The sequence below is a fragment of the Anolis sagrei genome, chromosome Y (assembly GCF_037176765.1).
Source record: "Anolis sagrei isolate rAnoSag1 chromosome Y, rAnoSag1.mat, whole genome shotgun sequence".
In the NCBI taxonomy this organism is placed as follows: domain Eukaryota; kingdom Metazoa; phylum Chordata; class Lepidosauria; order Squamata; family Dactyloidae; genus Anolis; species Anolis sagrei.
This window is the reverse complement of record NC_090035.1, coordinates 3,039,964-3,060,943: the sequence shown is the minus strand read 5'-3', so window position 1 is coordinate 3,060,943 and position 20,980 is coordinate 3,039,964. Positions and strand designations below refer to the sequence as shown.

Genomic DNA, 20,980 nt, shown 5'->3' with positions numbered 1-20,980 from the left:
GAGTAGATATATTGTCGAAGGCTTTCATGGCCGGAATCACTGGGTTGTTGTAGGTTTTTTCAGGCTCTATGGCCATGGTCTAGAGGCATTCTCTCCTGACGTTTCGCCTGCATCAATGGCAAGCATCCTCAGAGGTAGTGAGTTCTGTTGGAACTAGGACAAAGGGTTTATATATCTGTGGAATGACCAGGGTGGGACAAAGGACTCTTGTCTGCTGGAGCTAGGTGTGAATGTTTCAACTGACCACCTTGATTAGCATAGGTTTAAACTGTATAATAGTTTAAACTGTATAACAACAGAGAGGAAACAAACAAGGGCATCTAATCACCTCTCAACAAAAGTTTTCTCCAGGCACTGTCAGGCCATTGTATGCTAATCAAGGTGGTCAGTTGAAACATTCACACCTAGCTCCAGCAGACAAGAGTCCTTTGTCCCACCCTGGTCATTCCACAGATATATAAACCCTTTTTCCTAGTTCCAACAGACCTCACAACCTCTGAGGATGCTTGCCATAGATGCAGGCGAAACGTCAGGAGAGAATGCCTCTAGACCATGGCCATATAGCCCGAAAAATCCTACAACCCAGAGAGTAGATACATTTTTGGGCAACTAAAATAACACTTCCGAAGATTGTGCATTGGCATATCTTTGTTCCTAACGGTTCAGAGAGATATCCAGGTATATCAGTCTAACAACTGAGGAACCTAATGGTATTTACCACTAAGGAGAAGGTTGACTCCAATGAGTATTGAACTTTTCTCAGGAAGATCATACTTTTTCCAGATAGTGTGGATGCCAATTAGTCTCCAAAAGGGTCACGCTTCCAAAAAGCCTGGTTTCCCAAAAGATTATAATCTCTAAAAGTCCGTGCCTTTCCAAAAGAATTAATCCAGTTTGACACGGCTTTCAGTGCTATGGCTCAAGGCTATGGAATCCTGGGAGTTGTAGTTTGTTTGGTGAGGCACCGGCACTCTTTGCCAGAGAATTATAAACATTTCCCATGAGTCTGTAACATTGAGTCATAGTAGTTAAGGAGGAGTTAAAGCGCAATAAGTCTGCAGTGGAGAAGAAGCACCTGCGGTCATTTGTTGTTTTCAGGGGCGCCCCCTGGAGGCTGTCTGGTACAATTTATTTATTTATCGTGTCATCAGCAACCAGACATTTGTATTACATTATTAACAAAAACAAACAAACAGACAGACAAAAGACAGAATTTGCAAGCTTGGTAGTGGATTAAATGTCCTTTGACCAGTATCTGGCCACTTGGAGTGCCTCTGGTGCTGCCGCAAGAAGCTCCTCCCTTGTGCATGTGGCAGGACCCAGGTTGCATTGCGATAAGTGGTCAGTGGTTTGCTCCTCTCCGCACTCGCATGTCGTGGACTCCACTTTGTGGCCCCATTTCTTGAGGTTGGCTCTGCATCTCGTGGTGCCCGAGTGCAGTCTGTTCAGCGCCTTCCAAGTCGCCCAGTCCTCTGTGTGCCCAGGGGGGAGTCTCTCATTTTGTTGAGGTGCTGGGTTTGGGCCTGCCACTTTTGGACTCTCGCTTGCTGAGGTGTTCCAGCGAGTGTCTCTGTAGATCTTAGAACACTATGTCTAGATTTAAGTCGTTGACGTGCTGACTGATACCCAAACAGGGGATGAGCTGGAGATGTCTCTGCCTTGGTCCTTTCACTATTGGCTGCTACTTCCTGGCGGATGTCAGGTGATGCAATACCGGCTAAGCAGTGTAATTTCTCCAGTGGTGTGGGGCACAGACACCCCGTGATAATGCGACATGTCTCATTAAGAGCCACATCCACTGTTTTAGCGTGGTGAGATGTGTTCCACACTGGGCATGCAGACTCAGCAGCAGAGTAGCAAAGCGCAAAGGCAGATGTCTTCACTGTGTCTGGTTGTGATCCCCAGGTTGTGCCAGTCAGCTTTCATATGATATTGTTCCTAGCACCCACTTTTTGCTTGATGTTCAGGCAGTGCTTCTTGTAGGTCAGAGCACAGTCCAGAGTGACTCCCAGGTATTTGGGTGCGCTGCAATGCTCCAGTGGGATTCCTTCCCAGGTAATCCTCACAGCTCGGGATGCTTGTCTGTTCTTAAGGTGAAAGGCACATGTCTGTGTTTTAGATGGATTAGGGATCAGTTGGTTTTCCCTGTAACAGGCAGTAAGGGCACCTAGAGCTTCGGAGAGCTTCTGTGTTGGGATGCAGTTTCTTAACTCTATGTCCTGAGCTGCCCTTCAAAAAACAGCCTTTAGACAATGTTGAAAGTAAAAGAAAAATGCTTTACTTCAGCAAACACAAAGGATAAGCAAATGCAATTAAAAAGTGCAAAAGAAAGCAAGGAAGTCTTAATGCAGATACAAATTAAAGTCTTTTACAAGGTCCCAAAAGAAACACCAGTCTTCCATCAGGCAACGGGCAATGAACTAAGTCCTTAGCAACAGACACAAAGCAGATTCCGTTGGAGTGAAAACAGCAGTATCAGGGTCTTTGTTACCAGTGAAACCTGACCACTCCTGCCTCTGATTTATAGCCCTAAATTCCCCACGCAGGAGGTGCTAGGGTGTCTCCCAATTAGCTCGGCATTTTTAGCAGCTATTCTAGCTGAACGCCATCGGTGCACTGTCTCTTTTTGTCTCTCTAGAAATGTGGGCACTTTCAAACCCTCACTGTCTGATTCTTCTCCTCCCTCCAATTCCTGAGCACTTTCCTGCTCCCCTTCCTCTTCCAAAGATGAGGAATCCCAAACACTTTATGTTGTGGGAAGGGCTGCAGACCATGGATCCTGTTCCCTCTTTTCTCAATGTCTATGAAAGTCGGAACAATCACAACCCCCAGTCCAATGGCCTATGTTGAAGGCACAGAGTCTTCCTTTTGATGCCACAGGACTGGTTTGAAGGCGCTTGGGTCTCCTCAACATTGTCCAGGGCAATCTGGGCATGAAGTATGAGTCCCAAGGGTAAAAACCTTAGAATTGGTGATGAGAGGTAACTTAATGAAGGGCTTTAGAGCCAAGTCTCTTTCTCACGTCTATCTGATAGAAAGTTTGATGGTAGAATGGAAAAGGAAAAGCTCTGCTCTCCTCCAGGAAGAGGTGGAGCCAAGAAATTGAGCTGAGGAGGCAATATAACTGGTGCAAGCAAATAATAGAGAATAGCTCCCTGCGGGACCCCACAAGTTAGTAGAGATCTCTCAGAAACCATCCCTCCCCTCACAACAAGCTGTCCCCGATTCTGGAGGAAGGAGCCCATTTAAGGGGTATCCCCCTAACCCCAGTCATGGCTAGGCGGTGGGTCAATAGATTGCGATCGACCGTATCAAATGCTGCTGTGAGGTCCAATAACACAAGCAGCGCTGATCCGCCTTGATCCATCTGGCAGCGAAGCTGATCTGTGATGGCAACTAGCACAGTCTCCGTCCCGTGCCCCCTACGGAAACCGGACTGGAAGGGATCAAGTCCGGCTGTGTCATTAAGGAACTGCTGCAACTGTCTCTGGTTGTCTTGGGTCCAAGGAGATTTCGCAGCTGAGAAGCTTTTCCTGTTCCCTCTTTTCTCAATGGCTGTGAAGGTCGGAACAATCACAACCCCCTTATCCAATGGCCTATGTTGTAGGCACAGAGTCTTCCTTTTGATGCCACAGGACTGGTTTGAAGGTGCTTGGGTCTCCTCAACGTTGTCCAGGGCGATCTGGGCATGAAGTATGAGACCCAAGGTTAAAAACTTTAGAATTGGTGATGAGCGGTAACTTAATTAAGGGCTTTAGAGCCAAGTCCCTTTCTCACATCTATCTGATAGAAAGTTTGATGGTAGAATGAAAAAGGAAAAGCTCTGTCCTCCTCCAGGAAGAGGTGGAGCCAAGCAATTGAGCTGAGGAAGCAATATAACTGGTGCAAACAACATTGATTGACAGCTATAAATAATCAATCAATCCAACTATACATTTACAAACTAGGCAAGTTTAGGCATGTTATATAGTGTAAACCTTTGCACTTTAAAGTTCTACACACAGGTGGCACCACTCGCGCCGTCATAGCAAACTTGCAAGATGCAGCCACTGTGTTGCGATGCCGTGATCGCCCGCATTTGGATTCAATTCACATCCAAAACGGGTGCAGCTCAACCGTTGTATCCGCTTTCATTTGCCTCTTTCTTGACCGTCGTTTCCTTCCTCCTTCCAGGAAATGGTGGACTGGTTCAACGCCATCCGAGCCGCCCGCTTCCATTACTTACAAGTGGCATTCCCCGGCGCAAGCAATGTGGACGTAAGCTGCCCTTTCCCTCTTCCTAGGATGACTTTACTATTATGGGTTGGGCAAAGTGTGTGCGGCGGAATGAGAATCACGTGTAGCTCATGTCTTTACCAATCCACACACTGTCTTGCTAGAGAAAAGACATGCCACGCAGACAATCAGTAAAAGAGAAGGTGCTTACTCTTTGTTAGGCAGAGCAACATATATACAGTTGTGTGAACAGTTGCATTTACTCACACAACCCTTTGAGAGGTATTCAAAATGGTCCTTAGGTGTCCTGGGGGAAAGGTGTTTCCACTGAAGCTTTCTCTCCAATCCTTGTTTCCACAACAAGCCACATTTCTCAATATCCAATTCTCAAAGGGACAGAAAGTGGAAGGAGGGAAAGAGAAAAAGGAAGGGAAAAATGGAAGGGAGAATTAATGGAGGGGAAGAAAAAGGAGGGAAGGAAGGAAAGAAGGGAAGAGAAAGGAGAGCAAGAGAAAGAAGGGAAGAGAAAGGAAAGCAAGAGAAAGAAGGAAAAAGGAAGGAAAACAAGAGGGGGAATAAAAATGAAAACAAGAGAAAGAAGGGAAAAGGAAGGAAATCAAGAGAGGGAAGAGAAAGGAAAACAAGAGAAAGAAGGGAAAAGGAAGGAAAACAAGAGAGATAAGGGAAGAGAAAGAAAGCAAGAGAAAGAAGGGAAGAGAAAGGAAATAAGAGAAAGAAGGGAAGAGAAAGGAAAGCAAGAGAGAGAAAGAAGGGAAGAGAAAGGAAAACAAGAGAAAGAAGGGAAAAGGAAGGAAAGCAAGAGAGAGAAGGGAAGAGAATGGAAAGCAAGGGAGAGAAGGGAAAAGAAAGGAAAGCAAGAGAGAGAAGAGAAAAGGAAGGAAAGCAAGAGAAAGAAGAGAAGAGAAAGGAAAACAAGAGAGAGAAGGGAAAAGAAAGGAAAAGAAGAGAGAGAAGGGAAGAGAAAGGAAAGCAAGAGAGAGAAGGGAAGAGAAAAGAAAGCAGGAGAAAGAATGGAAGAGAAAGGAAAGCAAGAGAAAGAATGGAAGAGAAAGGAAAGCAAGAGAGAGAAGGGAAGAGAAAGGAAAGCAAGAGAAAGAATGGAAGAGAAAGAAAGCAAGAGAAAGAAGAGAAGAGAAAGGAAAACAAGAGAGAGAAGGGAAAAAAAGGAAAACAAGAGAGAGAAGGGAAGAGAAAGGAAAGCAAGAGAAAGAAGGGAAAAGGAAGGAAAGCAAGAGAGAGAGAAAGGAAGGGAAAGGAAAGCAAGAGAAAGAAGGGAAGAGAAAGGAAAAGAAGAGAAAGAAGGGGAAAGGAAGGAAAGCAAGAGTAAGAAGGGAAGAGAAAGGAAAACAAGAGAGAGAAGGGAAGAGAAAGGAAAGCAAGGGAGAGAAGGGAAAAGAAAGGAAAGCAAGAGAGAGAAGAGAAAAGGAAGGAAAGCAAGAGAAAGAAGGGAAGAGAAAGGAAAACAAGAGAGAGAAGGAAAGAGAAAGGAAAGCAAGCAAGGGAAGAGAAAGGAAAACAAGGGAAAGAAGGGAAAAGGAAGGAAAGGAAGAGAGGGAAGAGAAAGGAAAAGAAGGGAAAGAAGGGAAAAGGAAGGAAAGCAAGAGAAGGGAAGAGAAAGGGAAAGCAAGACAAAGGAGGGAGGAGAAAGGAAAGCAAGAAAAAGAAGGGAGGAGAAAGGAAAGCAAGACAAAGGAGGGAAGAGAAAGGAAAGCAAGAGAGAGAAGGGAAGAGAAAGGAAAGCAAGAGAGAGAAGAGAAAAGGAAGGAAAGCAAGAGAAAGAAGGGAAGAGAAAGGAAAACAAGAGAGAGAAAGAAGGGAAGGGAAAGAAAAGCAAGAGAATAGAAGGGAAGAGAAAGAGAGTTGGAATCTACTGAATCTTCAGGCTGCAAAACAAACACCAAACTTTTCTCCACGGGTACATTATGTCGCCTTGTAGATGAGTCTATGCGCCAGTCTTGCTTTTCTATCTGCATTAACGTGACCCCTTCTTCCTCTCCTTCTTCTTCCCTCCTTCCCTGCTTCCTTCTCGGCACTTTCCCGACTCCAGCTGGTGCCCAAGCTGTCTAGGAACTACCTGAAGGAAGGCTACATGGAGAAAACGGGGCCAAAGGTGGGACATGCTGTCTTTTCTATCCATGCCAAAAGCAAGTCTACTCTTTACTGTACCGCATCGGAAGAGAAGCCATAGATGTGTTCATCCCATCCCATGTTATGTTCACTCTGAGGCTCTATTTCAGTCTTCTTTCCTCACCCTTCTTGATTTTCCTAGCTCTGTTTCCTTTGAGTAGAACCTTCTCAAGTGGTATTTATTTATTTATTTATTTCGGGCATTTGTATCCCGTCCTATCTCGACCTCCGCAGAGGGACTCGGGGTGGCTAACAATCGGCACGCCATGGTGCCCACAACCAAAAGCATAAATATACAATTTAAATTAAAAAAACAATGTAAAAGTAGTATAAAAACATTCCAACAGTCGCCAATTTAGGTCATTGTCCTAAAAGAAGTCGGTCAAGTCCATTAAAGCCTCTGTGTAGTCTGAATGTCCGATGGAGTGCCTAAGCGTACTGTTCCTACTGAAGTCTAAAGCAAATGTTCTAAAATGGAGTCTGAGTCCTGAACAAGCCCAGATCTGTTCTCATGATCTGCAGCATACTGTTTCTACTGACTTCTAAACTGTACTGTTTCTAAAATGGAGTCTGAGTCCTGAACAAGCCCAGACCTGATACCACTGATATAAAGTATCACTCTGTTTAGATAGTCTAATAGAGTCTCTAACTAGTCTGAATGTCCAGTGGAGTGCCTAAGCATACTGTTCCTACTGAAGTCTAAAGCAAACGTTCTAAAATGGAGTCTGAGTCCTGAACAAGCCCAGATCTGATCTCACTGATCTAAAGTATCACTCTGTTTAGATAGTCTAATGAAGTCTCTTCTAGTCTGAATGTCCAATGGGTGCCTAAGCATACTGTTCCTACTGAAGTCTAAAGCAAACATTCTAAAATGGAGTCTGAGTCCTGAACAAGCCCAGACCTGATCCCACTGATCTAAAGTATCACTCTGTTAGATAGTCTAATAGAGTCTCTGTCTAGTCTGAATGTCCAATGGAGTGCCTAAGCATACTGTTTCTACTGAAGTCTAAAGCAAACGTTCTAAAATGGAGTCTGAGTCCTGAACAAGCCCAGATCTGATCTCACTGATCTAAAGTATCACTCTATTTAGATAGTCTAATAGAGTCTTTGTCTAGTGTGAATGTCCAATGGAGTGCCTAAGCATACTGTTCCTACTGAAGACTAAAGCAAACATTCTAAAATGGAGTCTGAGTCCTGAACAAGCCCAGATCTGATCCCACTGATCTAAAGTATCACTCTGTTTAGATAGTCTAATAGAGTCTCTGTCTAGTCTGAATGTCCAATGGAGTGCCTAAGCATACTGTTCCTACTGAAGTCTAAAGCAAATGTTCTAAAATGGAGTCTGAGTTCTGAACAAGCCCAGATCTGATCCCATGGTCTGCAGTATACTGTTTCTACTGACTTCTAAACTGTACTGTTTCTAAAATGGAGTCTGAGTCCTGAACAAGCCCAGACCTGATCCCACTGATCTAAAGTATCACTCTGTTTAGATAGTCTAATAGAGTCTCTGTGTAGTCTGAATGCCCAGTGGAGTGCCTAAGCATACTCTTCCTACTGAAGTCTAAAGCAAATGTTCTAAAATGGAGTCTGAGTCCTGAACAAGCCCAGACCTGATCTCACTGATCTAAAGTATCACTCTGTTTAGATAGTCTAATGGAGTCTCTGTCTAGTCTGAATGTCCAATGGGTGCATAAGCATACTGTTCCTACTGAAGTCTAAAGCAAACATTCTAAAATGGAGTCTGAATCCTGAACAAGCCCAGACCTGATCCCACTGATCTAAAGTATCACTCTATTTAGAGTCTCTGTCTAGTCTGAATGTCCAATGGAGTGCCTAAGCATACTGTTCCTACTAAAGTCTAAAGCAAACGTTCTAAAATGGAGTCTGAGTCCTGAACAAGCCCAGACCTGATCCTACTGATCTAAAGTATCACTCTGTTTAGATAGTCTAATGGAGTCTCTGTCTAGTCTGAATGTCCAATGGGTGCGTAAGCATACTGTTCCTACTGAAGTCTAAAGCAAACATTCTAAAATGGAGTCTGAGTCCTGAACAAGCCCAGACCTGATCCCACTGATCTAAAGTATCACTCTATTTAGAGTCTCTGTCTAGTCTGAATGTCCAATGGAGTGCCTAAGCATACTGTTCCTACTAAAGTCTAAAGCAAACGTTCTAAAATGGAGTCTGAGTCCTGAACAAGCCCAGACCTGATCCCACTGATCTAAAGTATCACTCTGTTTAGATAGTCTAATGGAGTCTCTGTCTAGTCTGAATGTCCAATGGGTGCGTAAGCATACTGTTCCTACTGAAGTCTAAAGCAAACATTCTAAAATGGAGTCTGAATCCTGAACAAGCCCAGACCTGATCCCACTGATCTAAAGTATCACTCTGTTTAGATAGTCTAATAGAGTCTCTATCTAGTCTGAATGTCCGATGGAGTGCCTAAGCATACTGTACCTACTGAAGTCTAAAGCAAACATTCTAAAATGGAGTCTGAGTCCTGAACAAGCCCAGACCTGATCCAACTGATCTAAAATATAGAATCATAGAATCAAAGAGTTGGAAGAGACCTCGTGGGCCATCCAGTCCAACCCCATTCTGCCAAGAAGCAGGAATATTGCATTCAAATCACCCCTGACAGATGGCCATCCAGCCCCTGTTTAAAAGCTTCCAAAGAAGGAGCCTCCACCACACTCCGGGCAGAGAGTTCCACTGCCGAACTCCTCTCACAGTCAGGAAGTTCTTCCTCATGTTCAGATGGAATCTCCTCTCTGAGTGTCCGATAGTCTAATAGATAGTCTAATAGAGTCTCTATCTAGTCTGAATGTCCGATGGAGTGCCTAAGCATACTGTTCCTACTAAAGTCTAAAGCAAACGTTCTAAAATGGAGTCTGAGTCCTGAACAAGCCCAGATCTGATCCCATGGTCTGCAGCACCTCTCAGAAGGTTGCTATTTCCAACATATCTGGAGAGAAATGGGGCCTGCCTTGAGTACAGTGCTTTGGACAAAAGATGAGGGCATCCCCTCGTCAGCCAGGAAGCTGAACTCTTGCCCCTGTCTGCAGTTCAAAGGCATGACTAGAGAAGGCTGTGAAAATAGGACGCTGGCGGTCATGACATGAAGCCTGCAAGTGGCCAGTGTATTTTTACACCAGCCAGACAGCTGAAACCTCCTAATAGTTTACCCAATAATAGCAGGACTGAAACGCCAGCTGTTTGGGAGAGAGAGACCGAAGCAGACGGGGGCGAGAAGGTCACAGCGCAACGTTGTGTTCCTAAACCAGCCTTGGACTGGTCAGCATGTGGACTCTGTGCTTGCTTCTAAAGAGTCACACCCCAAGTTCTGTTTTCAGAAGGGCCCGCCCATTGTTCTGCAAGTTAGATACATTTTAATAATAATAATAATAATAATAATAATAATAATAATAATAATAATGTAAAGGTTTTCCCCTAACATTAAGTCATAACAACAACAACAACATGCTGGTCACTTCTGTGGCGAGAGAATCAGCCGTCTACGAAGACGTTGCCCAGGGGACGCCCGGATGTCTTGCAATCCTGCGAGGAGGCTTCTCTCATGTCCCTCTGAACATCAAGCAAAAAGTGGGTGCTAGAAACAATATCATACGAAAGCTGACTGGCACAACCTGGGGATCACAACCAGACACAGTGAAGACATCTGCCCTTGCGCTATGCTACTCTGCTGCTGAGTACGCATGCCCAGTGTAGAACACATCTCACCACGCTAAAACAGTGGATGTGGCTCTTAATGAGACATGCCGCATTATCACAGGGTGTCTGCGCCCTACACCACTGGAGAAATTACACTGCTTAGCCAGTATTGCACCACCTGACATCCGCCGGGAAGTAGCAGCCAATAGTGAAAGGACCAAGGCAGAGACATCTCCAGCTCATCCCCTCTTTGGGTATCAGCCAGCACGTCAATGACTTAAATCTAGACATAGTTTTCTAAGATCTACAGAGACACTCGCTGGAACACCTCAGCAAGCGAGAGTCCAAAAGTGGCAGGCTCAAACCCATCACCTCAACCAATGGCTGATATCAAATGAGAGACTCCCCCCTGGGCACACAGAGGACTGGGCGACTTTGAAGGCGCTGAACAGACTGCGCTCTGGCACCACGAGATGCAGAGCCAACCTTCAGAAATGGGGCCACAAAGTGGAATCCTCGACATGTGAGTGCGGAGAAGAGCGAACCACTGACCACCTGCTGCAATGCACCCTGAGCCCTGCCACATGATGCACAAGGGAGGACCTTCTTGCGGCAACACCAGAGGCACTCCAAGTGGCCAGATACTGGTCAAAGGACATTTAACCAACTACCAAACTCACAAGTTGTGTATTTTTCTGTTTGTTTGCTTTGTTCTGTTAGAAATGTAATATAATGGACTGGTTGCTCTGACATAACAAATAAATAAATAAATAAATAAATAAATAAATAACAACAACAACAGCTGGATTGTTGTAGGTTTTTTCAGATTATATGGCCATGTTCTAGAGGCATTCTCTCCTGACGTTTCGCCTGCATCTATGGCAAGCATCCTCAGAGGTAGTGAGGTCTGTTAGAACTAGGATTTATATATCTGTGGAATGACCAGGGTGGGACAAAGGACTCTTGTCTGCTGGAGCCAGGTGTGAATGCTTCAACTGACCACCTTGATTAGCATATAATGGCCTGATGCAGGCGAAACGTCAGGAGAGAATGCCTCTAGACCATGGCCATATAGCCCAAAAAAACCTACAACAACCCAGTGATTCCGGCCATGAAAGCCTTCGACAATACATTGAACAACAACAACAATAATAATATGCTTTATTTATATTCTGCAAATGGCATTCATGCAAAGCAATTAGGTTTCTTGGTTGTTTGACTGATATACCTAGATATCTCTTTGAACTGTTAGGGATAAAGATATGCCATTGCACAAAAACATATATGAATATATAGATAGACAGACAGATAGATAGATAGCAGAGTTTCAGAACTGTTCTTTCAGTTGCCCCAAAATATTCTCCTTTAAAAATCTTGGTTTAAATCAGGGGTCCTCAAACTAAGGCCCGGGGGCCGGATATTCTCAGCAATATGCCCTCAAAATGCACTTTATTATTGATTTAGGATTGATTGATTTGTACGTCCTATCCCCTCCGAAAAATTTCCATCCCAGTTATATCCTACCTTGCTCATGCCCAGTATTATTTTTTAAATTTTAAATTTTAAATTTGGCCCAGCCTTAGGTTTTAAATGCTTGTTGTGTTACTGTACTGCTTTATTTATTATTATTATTTTGTTTATGAGATCTATTTTAACTCTTTTTGTATTGTTTGTTGCTATTGTTTTATTATTGATGTGTTGTGGGCTCGGCCTCATGTAAGCTGCACCGAGTCCCTTGGGGAGATGGTAGCGGGGTACAAATAAAGTTTATTGTTGGCTTGTTGTAGGTTTTTTCGGGCTATATGGCCATGGTCTAGAGGCATTCTCTCCTGACGTTTTGCCTGCATCTATGGCAAGCATCCTCAGAGGTAGTGAGGTCTGTTAGAAACTAGGAAAAAGGGTTTATATATCTGTGGAATAATGTCCAGAGTGGGACAAAGGACTCTTGTCTGCTGGAGCGAGGTGGGAATGTTTCAACTGACCACCTTGATTAGCATACAATGGCCTGACAGTGCCTAGAACAAACTTTTGTTGAGAGGTGATTGTTTTTATATTGGGTTGTTGTAGTTTTTTCGGGCTATATGGCCGTGGCCTTGAGGCATTCTCTCCTGACGTTTCGCCTGCATCTATGGCAAGCGTCCTCAGAAGTAGTGAGGTCTGTTGGAAACTAGGAAAAAGGGTTTATATATCTGTGGAATAATGTCCAGAGTGGGACAAAGGACTCTTGTCTGCTGGAGCGAGGTGGGAATGTTTCAACTGACCACCTTGATTAGCATATAATGGCCTGACAGTGCCTGGAGCAAACTTTTGTTGAGAGGTGATTGTTTTTATATTGTTTATACGGTTTAATACTGTTTTATATTGTTGTTATTATTGCATTGCTGTTAATTGTATGTTTATGTTTTGATGTGGGAGCCATGGGGTGCCGCTTTATTAGCCGTCCGATATAAAATGATAAGGTTGCTATTTCCAACATTTAGAAATGGGTGTATGTGTATGTGGGACAATATCCTTTGTCTCTTTTCTACATCATACTTCGAAGATACCATCATCATCGTCACCCCACCTTTTGAGAGAGACTCAAAGCAACAAAACGGACCACTAACCCTGTTTCAACCGGGCAGTTAGATGCTCTCTGGGCGTATAGAGGCACCTGGTTAGTTCCTTGCAAGAGCTGAACCTTGGGTGAGAAGGGCTTTTGGTCCAATCCATGTTTTAGTCCAGAGGTAGAAGGAAGGCTCTCCCTCCATGCCAACTGCCACTGCCCTGGAAGGAGAGATAATGTCATGGCCATGAAATGCCAACTTCCACTGCCCTAGCTTTGGAAGGAGAGGCAGCCACCATGCCACAGTGTAGAAACAGATTAAAGCCCCCCCCATTTCCCAACTGCCACTGCCCTGACCTTGGAAAGAAGGGGGAAGAGGCAGCCATCATGCCTTGACCCAGAAATAGATGGAAGGTCATCCCTCCATGTAAACTGCCACTGCCCTGGCCTTGTAAGAAGAGAAAGAGAGGCAGCCATCACGCCTTGGTGCAGAAATAGATGGAAGGTCCTTCCTCATCCCCTACTGCCACTGCCCTGGCCTTGGAAAGAGGGAGGAAGAGGCAGCCATCAAGCTTTGGCTCAGAAACAGATAGAAGGTCCTTTTTCCTCCCCAACTGCCACTGCCCTGACCTTGGAAAGAAGGGGGAAGAGGCAGCCATCATGCCTTGACCCAGAAATAGATGGAAGGTCATCCCTCCATGTAAACTGCCACTGCCCTGGCCTTGTAAGAAGAGAAAGAGAGGCAGCCATCACGCCTTGGTGCAGAAATAGATGGAAGGTCCTTCCTCATCCCCTACTGCCACTGCCCTGGCCTTGGAAAGAGGGAGGAAGAGGCAGCCATCAAGCTTTGGCTCAGAAACAGATAGAAGGTCCTTTTTCCTCCCCAACTGCCACTGCCCTGACCTTGGAAAGAAGGGGGAAAAGGCAGCCATCATGCCTTGACCCAGAAATAGATGGAAGGTCATCCCTCCATGTAAACTGCCACTGCCCTGGCCTTGTAAGAAGAGAAAGAGAGGCAGCCATCACGCCTTGGTGCAGAAATAGATGGAAGGTCCTTCCTCATCCCCTACTGCCACTGCCCTGGCCTTGGAAAGAGGGAGGAAGAGGCAGCCATCAAGCTTTGGCTCAGAAACAGATAGAAGGTCCTTTTTCCTCCCCAACTGCCACTGCCCTGACCTTGGAAAGAAGGGGGAAGAGGCAGCCATCATGCCTTGACCCAGAAATAGATGGAAGGTCATCCCTCCATGTAAACTGCCACTGCCCTGGCCTTGTAAGAAGAGAAAGAGAGGCAGCCATCACGCCTTGGTGCAGAAATAGATGGAAGGTCCTTCCTCATCCCCTACTGCCACTGCCCTGGCCTTGGAAAGAGGGAGGAAGAGGCAGCCATCAAGCTTTGGCTCAGAAACAGATAGAAGGTCCTTTTTCCTCCCCAACTGCCACTGCCCTGACCTTGGAAAGAAGGGGGAAGAGGCAGCCATCATGCCTTGACCCAGAAATAGATGGAAGGTCATCCCTCCATGTAAACTGCCACTGCCCTGGCCTTGTAAGAAGAGAAAGAGAGGCAGCCATCACGCCTTGGTGCAGAAATAGATGGAAGGTCCTTCCTCATCCCCTACTGCCACTGCCCTGGCCTTGGAAAGAGGGAGGAAGAGGCAGCCATCAAGCTTTGGCTCAGAAACAGATAGAAGGTCCTTTTTCCTCCCCAACTGCCACTGCCCTGACCTTGGAAAGAAGGGGGAAAAGGCAGCCATCATGCCTTGACCCAGAAATAGATGGAAGGTCATCCCTCCATGTAAACTGCCACTGCCCTGGCCTTGTAAGAAGAGAAAGAGAGGCAGCCATCACGCCTTGGTGCAGAAATAGATGGAAGGTCCTTCCTCATCCCCTACTGCCACTGCCCTGGCCTTGGAAAGAGGGAGGAAGAGGCAGCCATCAAGCTTTGGCTCAGAAACAGATAGAAGGTCCTTTTTCCTCCCCAACTGCCACTGCCCTAGCCTTGGAAGGAGAGAAGGAGAGGTAGCCATCATGCCACAGTGTAGAAACAGATTAAAGCCCCCCCCCATTTCCCAACTGCCACTGCCCTGGCCTTGGAAAGAAGGGGGAAGAGGCAGCCATCATGCCTTGACCCAGAAATAGATGGAAGGTCATCCCTCCATGTAAACTGCCACTGCCCTGGCCTTGTAAGAAGAGAAAGAGAGGCAGCCATCATGCCTTGGTGCAGAAATAGATGGAAGGTCCTTCCTCATCCCCTACTGCCACTGCCCTGGCCTTGGAAAGAGGGAGGAAGAGGCAGCCATCAAGCTTTGGCTCAGAAACAGATAGAAGGTCCTTTTTCCTCCCCAACTGCCACTGCCCTAGCCTTGGAAGGAGAGAAGGAGAGGTAGCCATCATGCCACAGTGTAGAAACAGATTAAAGCCCCCCCCCCCATTTCCCAACTGCCACTGCCCTGGCCTTGGAAAGAAGGGGGAAGAGGCAGCCATCATGCCTTGACCCAGAAATAGATGGAAGGTCATCCCTCCATGTAAACTGCCACTGCCCTGGCCTTGTAAGAAGAGAAAGAGAGGCAGCCATCACGCCTTGGTGCAGAAATAGATGGAAGGTCCTTCCTCATCCCCTACTGCCACTGCCCTGGCCTTGGAAAGAGGGAGGAAGAGGCAGCCATCAAGCTTTGGCTCAGAAACAGATAGAAGGTCCTTTTTCCTCCCCAACTGCCACTGCCCTAGCCTTGGAAGGAGAGAAGGAGAGGTAGCCATCATGCCACAGTGTAGAAACAGATTAAAGCCCCCCCCCATTTCCCAACTGCCACTGCCCTGGCCTTGGAAAGAAGGGGGAAGAGGCAGCCATCATGCCTTGACCCAGAAATAGATGGAAGGTCATCCCTCCATGTAAACTGCCACTGCCCTGGCCTTGTAAGAAGAGAAAGAGAGGCAGCCATCATGCCTTGGTGCAGAAATAGATGAAAGGTCCTTCCTCATCCCCTACTGCCACTGCCCTGGCCTTGGAAAGAGGGAGGAAGAGGCAGCCATCAAGCTTTGGCTCAGAAACAGATAGAAGGTCCTTTTTCCTCCCCAACTGGCACTGCTCTAGCCTTGGAAGGAGAGAAGGAGAGGTAGCCATCATGCCACAGTGTAGAAACAGATTAAAGCCCCCCCCCCCATTTCCCAACTGCCACTGCCCTGGCCTTGGAAAGAAGGGGGAAGAGGCAGCCATCATGCCTTGACCCAGAAATAGATGGAAGGTCATCCCTCCATGTAAACTGCCACTGCCCTGGCCTTGTAAGAAGAGAAAGAGAGGCAGCCATCATGCCTTGGTGCAGAAATAGATGGAAGGTCCTTCCTCATCCCCTACTGCCACTGCCCTGGCCTTGGAAAGAGGGAGGAAGAGGCAGCCATCAAGCTTTGGCTCAGAAACAGATAGAAGGTCCTTTTTCCTCCCCAACTGGCACTGCCCTAGCCTTGGAAGGAGAGAAGGAGAGGTAGCCATCATGCCACAGTGTAGAAACAGATTAAAGCCCCCCCCCCATTTCCCAACTGCCACTGCCCTGGCCTTGGAAAGAAGGGGGAAGAGGCAGCCATCATGCCTTGACCCAGAAATAGATGGAAGGTCATCCCTCCATGTAAACTGCCACTGCCCTGGCCTTGTAAGAAGAGAAAGAGAGGCAGCCATCACGCCTTGGTGCAGAAATAGATGGAAGGTCCTTCCTCATCCCCTACTGCCACTGCCCTGGCCTTGGAAAGAGGGAGGAAGAGGCAGCCATCAAGCTTTGGCTCAGAAACAGATAGAAGGTCCTTTTTCCTCCCCAACTGCCACTGCCCTAGCCTTGGAAGGAGAGAAGGAGAGGTAGCCATCATGCCACAGTGTAGAAACAGATTAAAGCCCCCCCCCATTTCCCAACTGCCACTGCCCTGGCCTTGGAAAGAAGGGGGAAGAGGCAGCCATCATGCCTTGACCCAGAAATAGATGGAAGGTCATCCCTCCATGTAAACTGCCACTGCCCTGGCCTTGTAAGAAGAGAAAGAGAGGCAGCCATCATGCCTTGGTGCAGAAATAGATGGAAGGTCCTTCCTCATCCCCTACTGCCACTGCCCTGGCCTTGGAAAGAGGGAGGAAGAGGCAGCCATCAAGCTTTGGCTCAGAAACAGATAGAAGGTCCTTTTTCCTCCCCAACTGGCACTGCTCTAGCCTTGGAAGGAGAGAAGGAGAGGTAGCCATCATGCCACAGTGTAGAAACAGATTAAAGCCCCCCCCCCCATTTCCCAACTGCCACTGCCCTGGCCTTGGAAAGAAGGGGGAAGAGGCAGCCATCATGCCTTGACCCAGAAATAGATGGAAGGTCATCCCTCCATGTAAACTGCCACTGCCCTGGCCTTGTAAGAAGAGAAAGAGAGGCAGCCATCATGCCTTGGTGCAGAAATAGATGGAAGGTCCTTCCTCATCCCCTACTGCCACTGCCCTGGCCTTGGAAAGAGGGAGGAAGAGGCAGCCATCAAGCTTTGGCTCAGAAACAGATAGAAGGTCCTTTTTCCTCCCCAACTGGCACTGCCCTAGCCTTGGAAGGAGAGAAGGAGAGGTAGCCATCATGCCACAGTGTAGAAACAGATTAAAGCCCCCCCCCCATTTCCCAACTGCCACTGCCCTGGCCTTGGAAAGAAGGGGGAAGAGGCAGCCATCATGCCTTGACCCAGAAATAGATGGAAGGTCATCCCTCCATGTAAACTGCCACTGCCCTGGCCTTGTAAGAAGAGAAAGAGAGGCAGCCATCACGCCTTGGTGCAGAAATAGATGGAAGGTCCTTCCTCATCCCCTACTGCCACTGCCCTGGCCTTGGAAAGAGGGAGGAAGAGGCAGCCATCAAGCTTTGGCTCAGAAACAGATAGAAGGTCCTTTTTCCTCCCCAACTGGCACTGCCCTAGCCTTGGAAGGAGAGAAGGAGAGGTAGCCATCATGCCACAGTGTAGAAACAGATTAAAGGCCCTCCCTTTTCCCAACTGCCACTGCCCTGGCCTTGGAAAGAAGGGGGAAGAGGCAGCCATCATGCCTTGACCCAGAAATAGATGGAAGGTCATCCCTCCATGTAAACTGCCACTGCCCTGGCCTTGTAAGAAGAGAAAGAGAGGCAGCCATCATGCCTTGGTGCAGAAATAGATGGAAGGTCCTTCCTCATCCCCTACTGCCACTGCCCTGGCCTTGGAAAGAGGGAGGAAGAGGCAGCCATCAAGCTTTGGCTCAGAAACAGATAGAAGGTCCTTTTTCCTCCCCAACTGGCACTGCCCTAGCCTTGGAAGGAGAGAAGGAGAGGTAGCCATCATGCCACAGTGTAGAAACAGATTAAAGCCCCCCCCCCCATTTCCCAACTGCCACTGCCCTGGCCTTGGAAAGAAGGGGGAAGAGGCAGCCATCATGCCTTGACCCAGAAATAGATGGAAGGTCATCCCTCCATGTAAACTGCCACTGCCCTGGCCTTGTAAGAAGAGAAAGAGAGGCAGCCATCACGCCTTGGTGCAGAAATAGATGGAAGGTCCTTCCTCATCCCCTACTGCCACTGCCCTGGCCTTGGAAAGAGGGAGGAAGAGGCAGCCATCAAGCTTTGGCTCAGAAACAGATAGAAGGTCCTTTTTCCTCCCCAACTGCCACTGCCCTGACCTTGGAAAGAAGGGGGAAAAGGCAGCCATCATGCCTTGACCCAGAAATAGATGGAAGGTCATCCCTCCATGTAAACTGCCACTGCCCTGGCCTTGTAAGAAGAGAAAGAGAGGCAGCCATCACGCCTTGGTGCAGAAATAGATGGAAGGTCCTTCCTCATCCCCTACTGCCACTGCCCTGGCCTTGGAAAGAGGGAGGAAGAGGCAGCCATCAAGCTTTGGCTCAGAAACAGATAGAAGGTCCTTTTTCCTCCCCAACTGCCACTGCCCTAGCCTTGGAAGGAGAGAAGGAGAGGTAGCCATCATGCCACAGTGTAGAAACAGATTAAAGCCCCCCCCCCATTTCCCAACTGCCACTGCCCTGGCCTTGGAAAGAAGGGGGAAGAGGCAGCCATCATGCCTTGACCCAGAAATAGATGGAAGGTCATCCCTCCATGTAAACTGCCACTGCCCTGGCCTTGTAAGAAGAGAAAGAGAGGCAGCCATCATGCCTTGGTGCAGAAATAGATGGAAGGTCCTTCCTCATCCCCTACTGCCACTGCCCTGGCCTTGGAAAGAGGGAGGAAGAGGCAGCCATCAAGCTTTGGCTCAGAAACAGATAGAAGGTCCTTTTTCCTCCCCAACTGCCACTGCCCTAGCCTTGGAAGGAGAGAAGGAGAGGTAGCCATCATGCCACAGTGTAGAAACAGATTAAAGCCCCCCCCCCATTTCCCAACTGCCACTGCCCTGGCCTTGGAAAGAAGGGGGAAGAGGCAGCCATCATGCCTTGACCCAGAAATAGATGGAAGGTCATCCCTCCATGTAAACTGCCACTGCCCTGGCCTTGTAAGAAGAGAAAGAGAGGCAGCCATCACGCCTTGGTGCAGAAATAGATGGAAGGTCCTTCCTCATCCCCTACTGCCACTGCCCTGGCCTTGGAAAGAGGGAGGAAGAGGCAGCCATCAAGCTTTGGCTCAGAAACAGATAGAAGGTCCTTTTTCCTCCCCAACTGCCACTGCCCTAGCCTTGGAAGGAGAGAAGGAGAGGTAGCCATCATGCCACAGTGTAGAAACAGATTAAAGCCCCCCCCCCATTTCCCAACTGCCACTGCCCTGGCCTTGGAAAGAAGGGGGAAGAGGCAGCCATCATGCCTTGACCCAGAAATAGATGGAAGGTCATCCCTCCATGTAAACTGCCACTGCCCTGGCCTTGTAAGAAGAGAAAGAGAGGCAGCCATCACGCCTTGGTGCAGAAATAGATGGAAGGTCCTTCCTCATCCCCTACTGCCACTGCCCTGGCCTTGGAAAGAGGGAGGAAGAGGCAGCCATCAAGCTTTGGCTCAGAAACAGATAGAAGGTCCTTTTTCCTCCCCAACTGGCACTGCCCTAGCCTTGGAAGGAGAGAAGGAGAGGTAGCCATCATGCCACAGTGTAGAAACAGATTAAAGGCCCTCCCTTTTCCCAACTGCCACTGCCCTGGCCTTGGAAAGAAGGGGGAAGAGGCAGCCATCATGCCTTGACCCAGAAATAGATGGAAGGTCATCTCTCCATGCAAACAGCCACTGCCCAGGCCTTGTAAGAAGAGAAGGAGTGGCAGTCATCATGCCTTGGCCCAAAAACAGATGGAAGCCCCCCCCCCCCCCCCATGCCAACTGCCACTGCACTGGCCTTGGAAGGAGAGAAGAGACAGCCATCATGCTTTGGTCCAGAGGTAGATGGAAGATCCTCCAACCAGGTGTTATTATCCGTTGCCGGACCTCATCCGGTTCCGGCTTCTCCGCGGTGCTTCTCTGCTCCGCCATCCAGCCCTGAAGGCCGAGACAGAGGCACGTCTTGCTCCTTCTCACGCTTCCTCCTTCTCCTAATTAAGGAGGTCTGCTGAGACGTTGATTATTTTTCTTGTTGCTCGGAGCGAAGAGGAATTTCATCAAGCCTCCGGTTTGTGTATTTAACCAAGTCATTAGCTGTGAATTAAATCAACACAAAATTTTAAAAAAATTCACTGGGGTGAGAAAAGGCTGCTCAAGTGTTGTGGGAAAGCGATGGAATCAATCACATTTAATTCAGCTGCTGGATTTCAAGATGCTTCCTCACGCTATTCCGTTGGAAATCTATTGGATTGGGCCAAAATCCTCTCATTGGTCCCAATTGAAGTGGACTGATTGAATCAATGGGATTTACAAGGGTTGAATGAAAAGTAATGCCTCCACCTTCGTAACTCGGCAACGGATGGCAGTACTGGTATGTGGCAGGTACTGGCTTGTTCAGTAGACTCTCATCTACAGTTTCATTTTGGCAGGAAGCCTTAGCAGAAAAAGTAATGCCTCCACCTTCGTAACTCCTCAACGGATGGCAGTACTGGCTTGTTCAGTAGACTCTCCTCTACAGTTCCATTTTTGCGGGAAACCTTCACAGAAAAAGTAATGCCTCCACCTTCGTAACTCCTCAACAGATGGCAGTACTGGTATGCGGCAGGTACTGGCTTGTTCAGGAGACTCTCCTCTACAGTTCCATTTTGGTGGGAAGCCTTAGAAGAAAGAGTAATGCCTCCACCTTCGTAACTTCTCAACAGATGGGAGGCCAAAATCCTCTCATTGGTCCCAATTGAAGTGGACTGATTGAATCAATGGGATTTACGAAGGTTGGATGAAAAGTAATGCCTCACCTTCGTAACTCCTCAACAAATGACAGTACTGGTAAGCGGAAGGTACTGGCTTGTTCAGTAGACTCTCATCTACAGTTCCATTTTGGTGGGAAGCCTTAGAAGAAAGAGTAATGCCTC

At 47.5% G+C, this 20,980-nt stretch overlaps 1 protein-coding gene across 1 annotated transcript in view; it reads left to right on the top strand.

Annotated features, from left to right (window-relative positions):
- The window catches only part of LOC137095243 (arf-GAP with dual PH domain-containing protein 1), a 113,029-nt gene that overhangs the window by 78,711 nt on the left and 13,338 nt on the right, over positions 1-20,980 (top strand). Inside the window, exons 7-8 of the mRNA XM_067461695.1 lie at positions 4,174-4,257; positions 6,284-6,346. Of these exons, the coding sequence (XP_067317796.1) occupies positions 4,174-4,257; positions 6,284-6,346 (147 nt within the window). The remainder of the gene's footprint in view (positions 1-4,173; positions 4,258-6,283; positions 6,347-20,980) is intronic.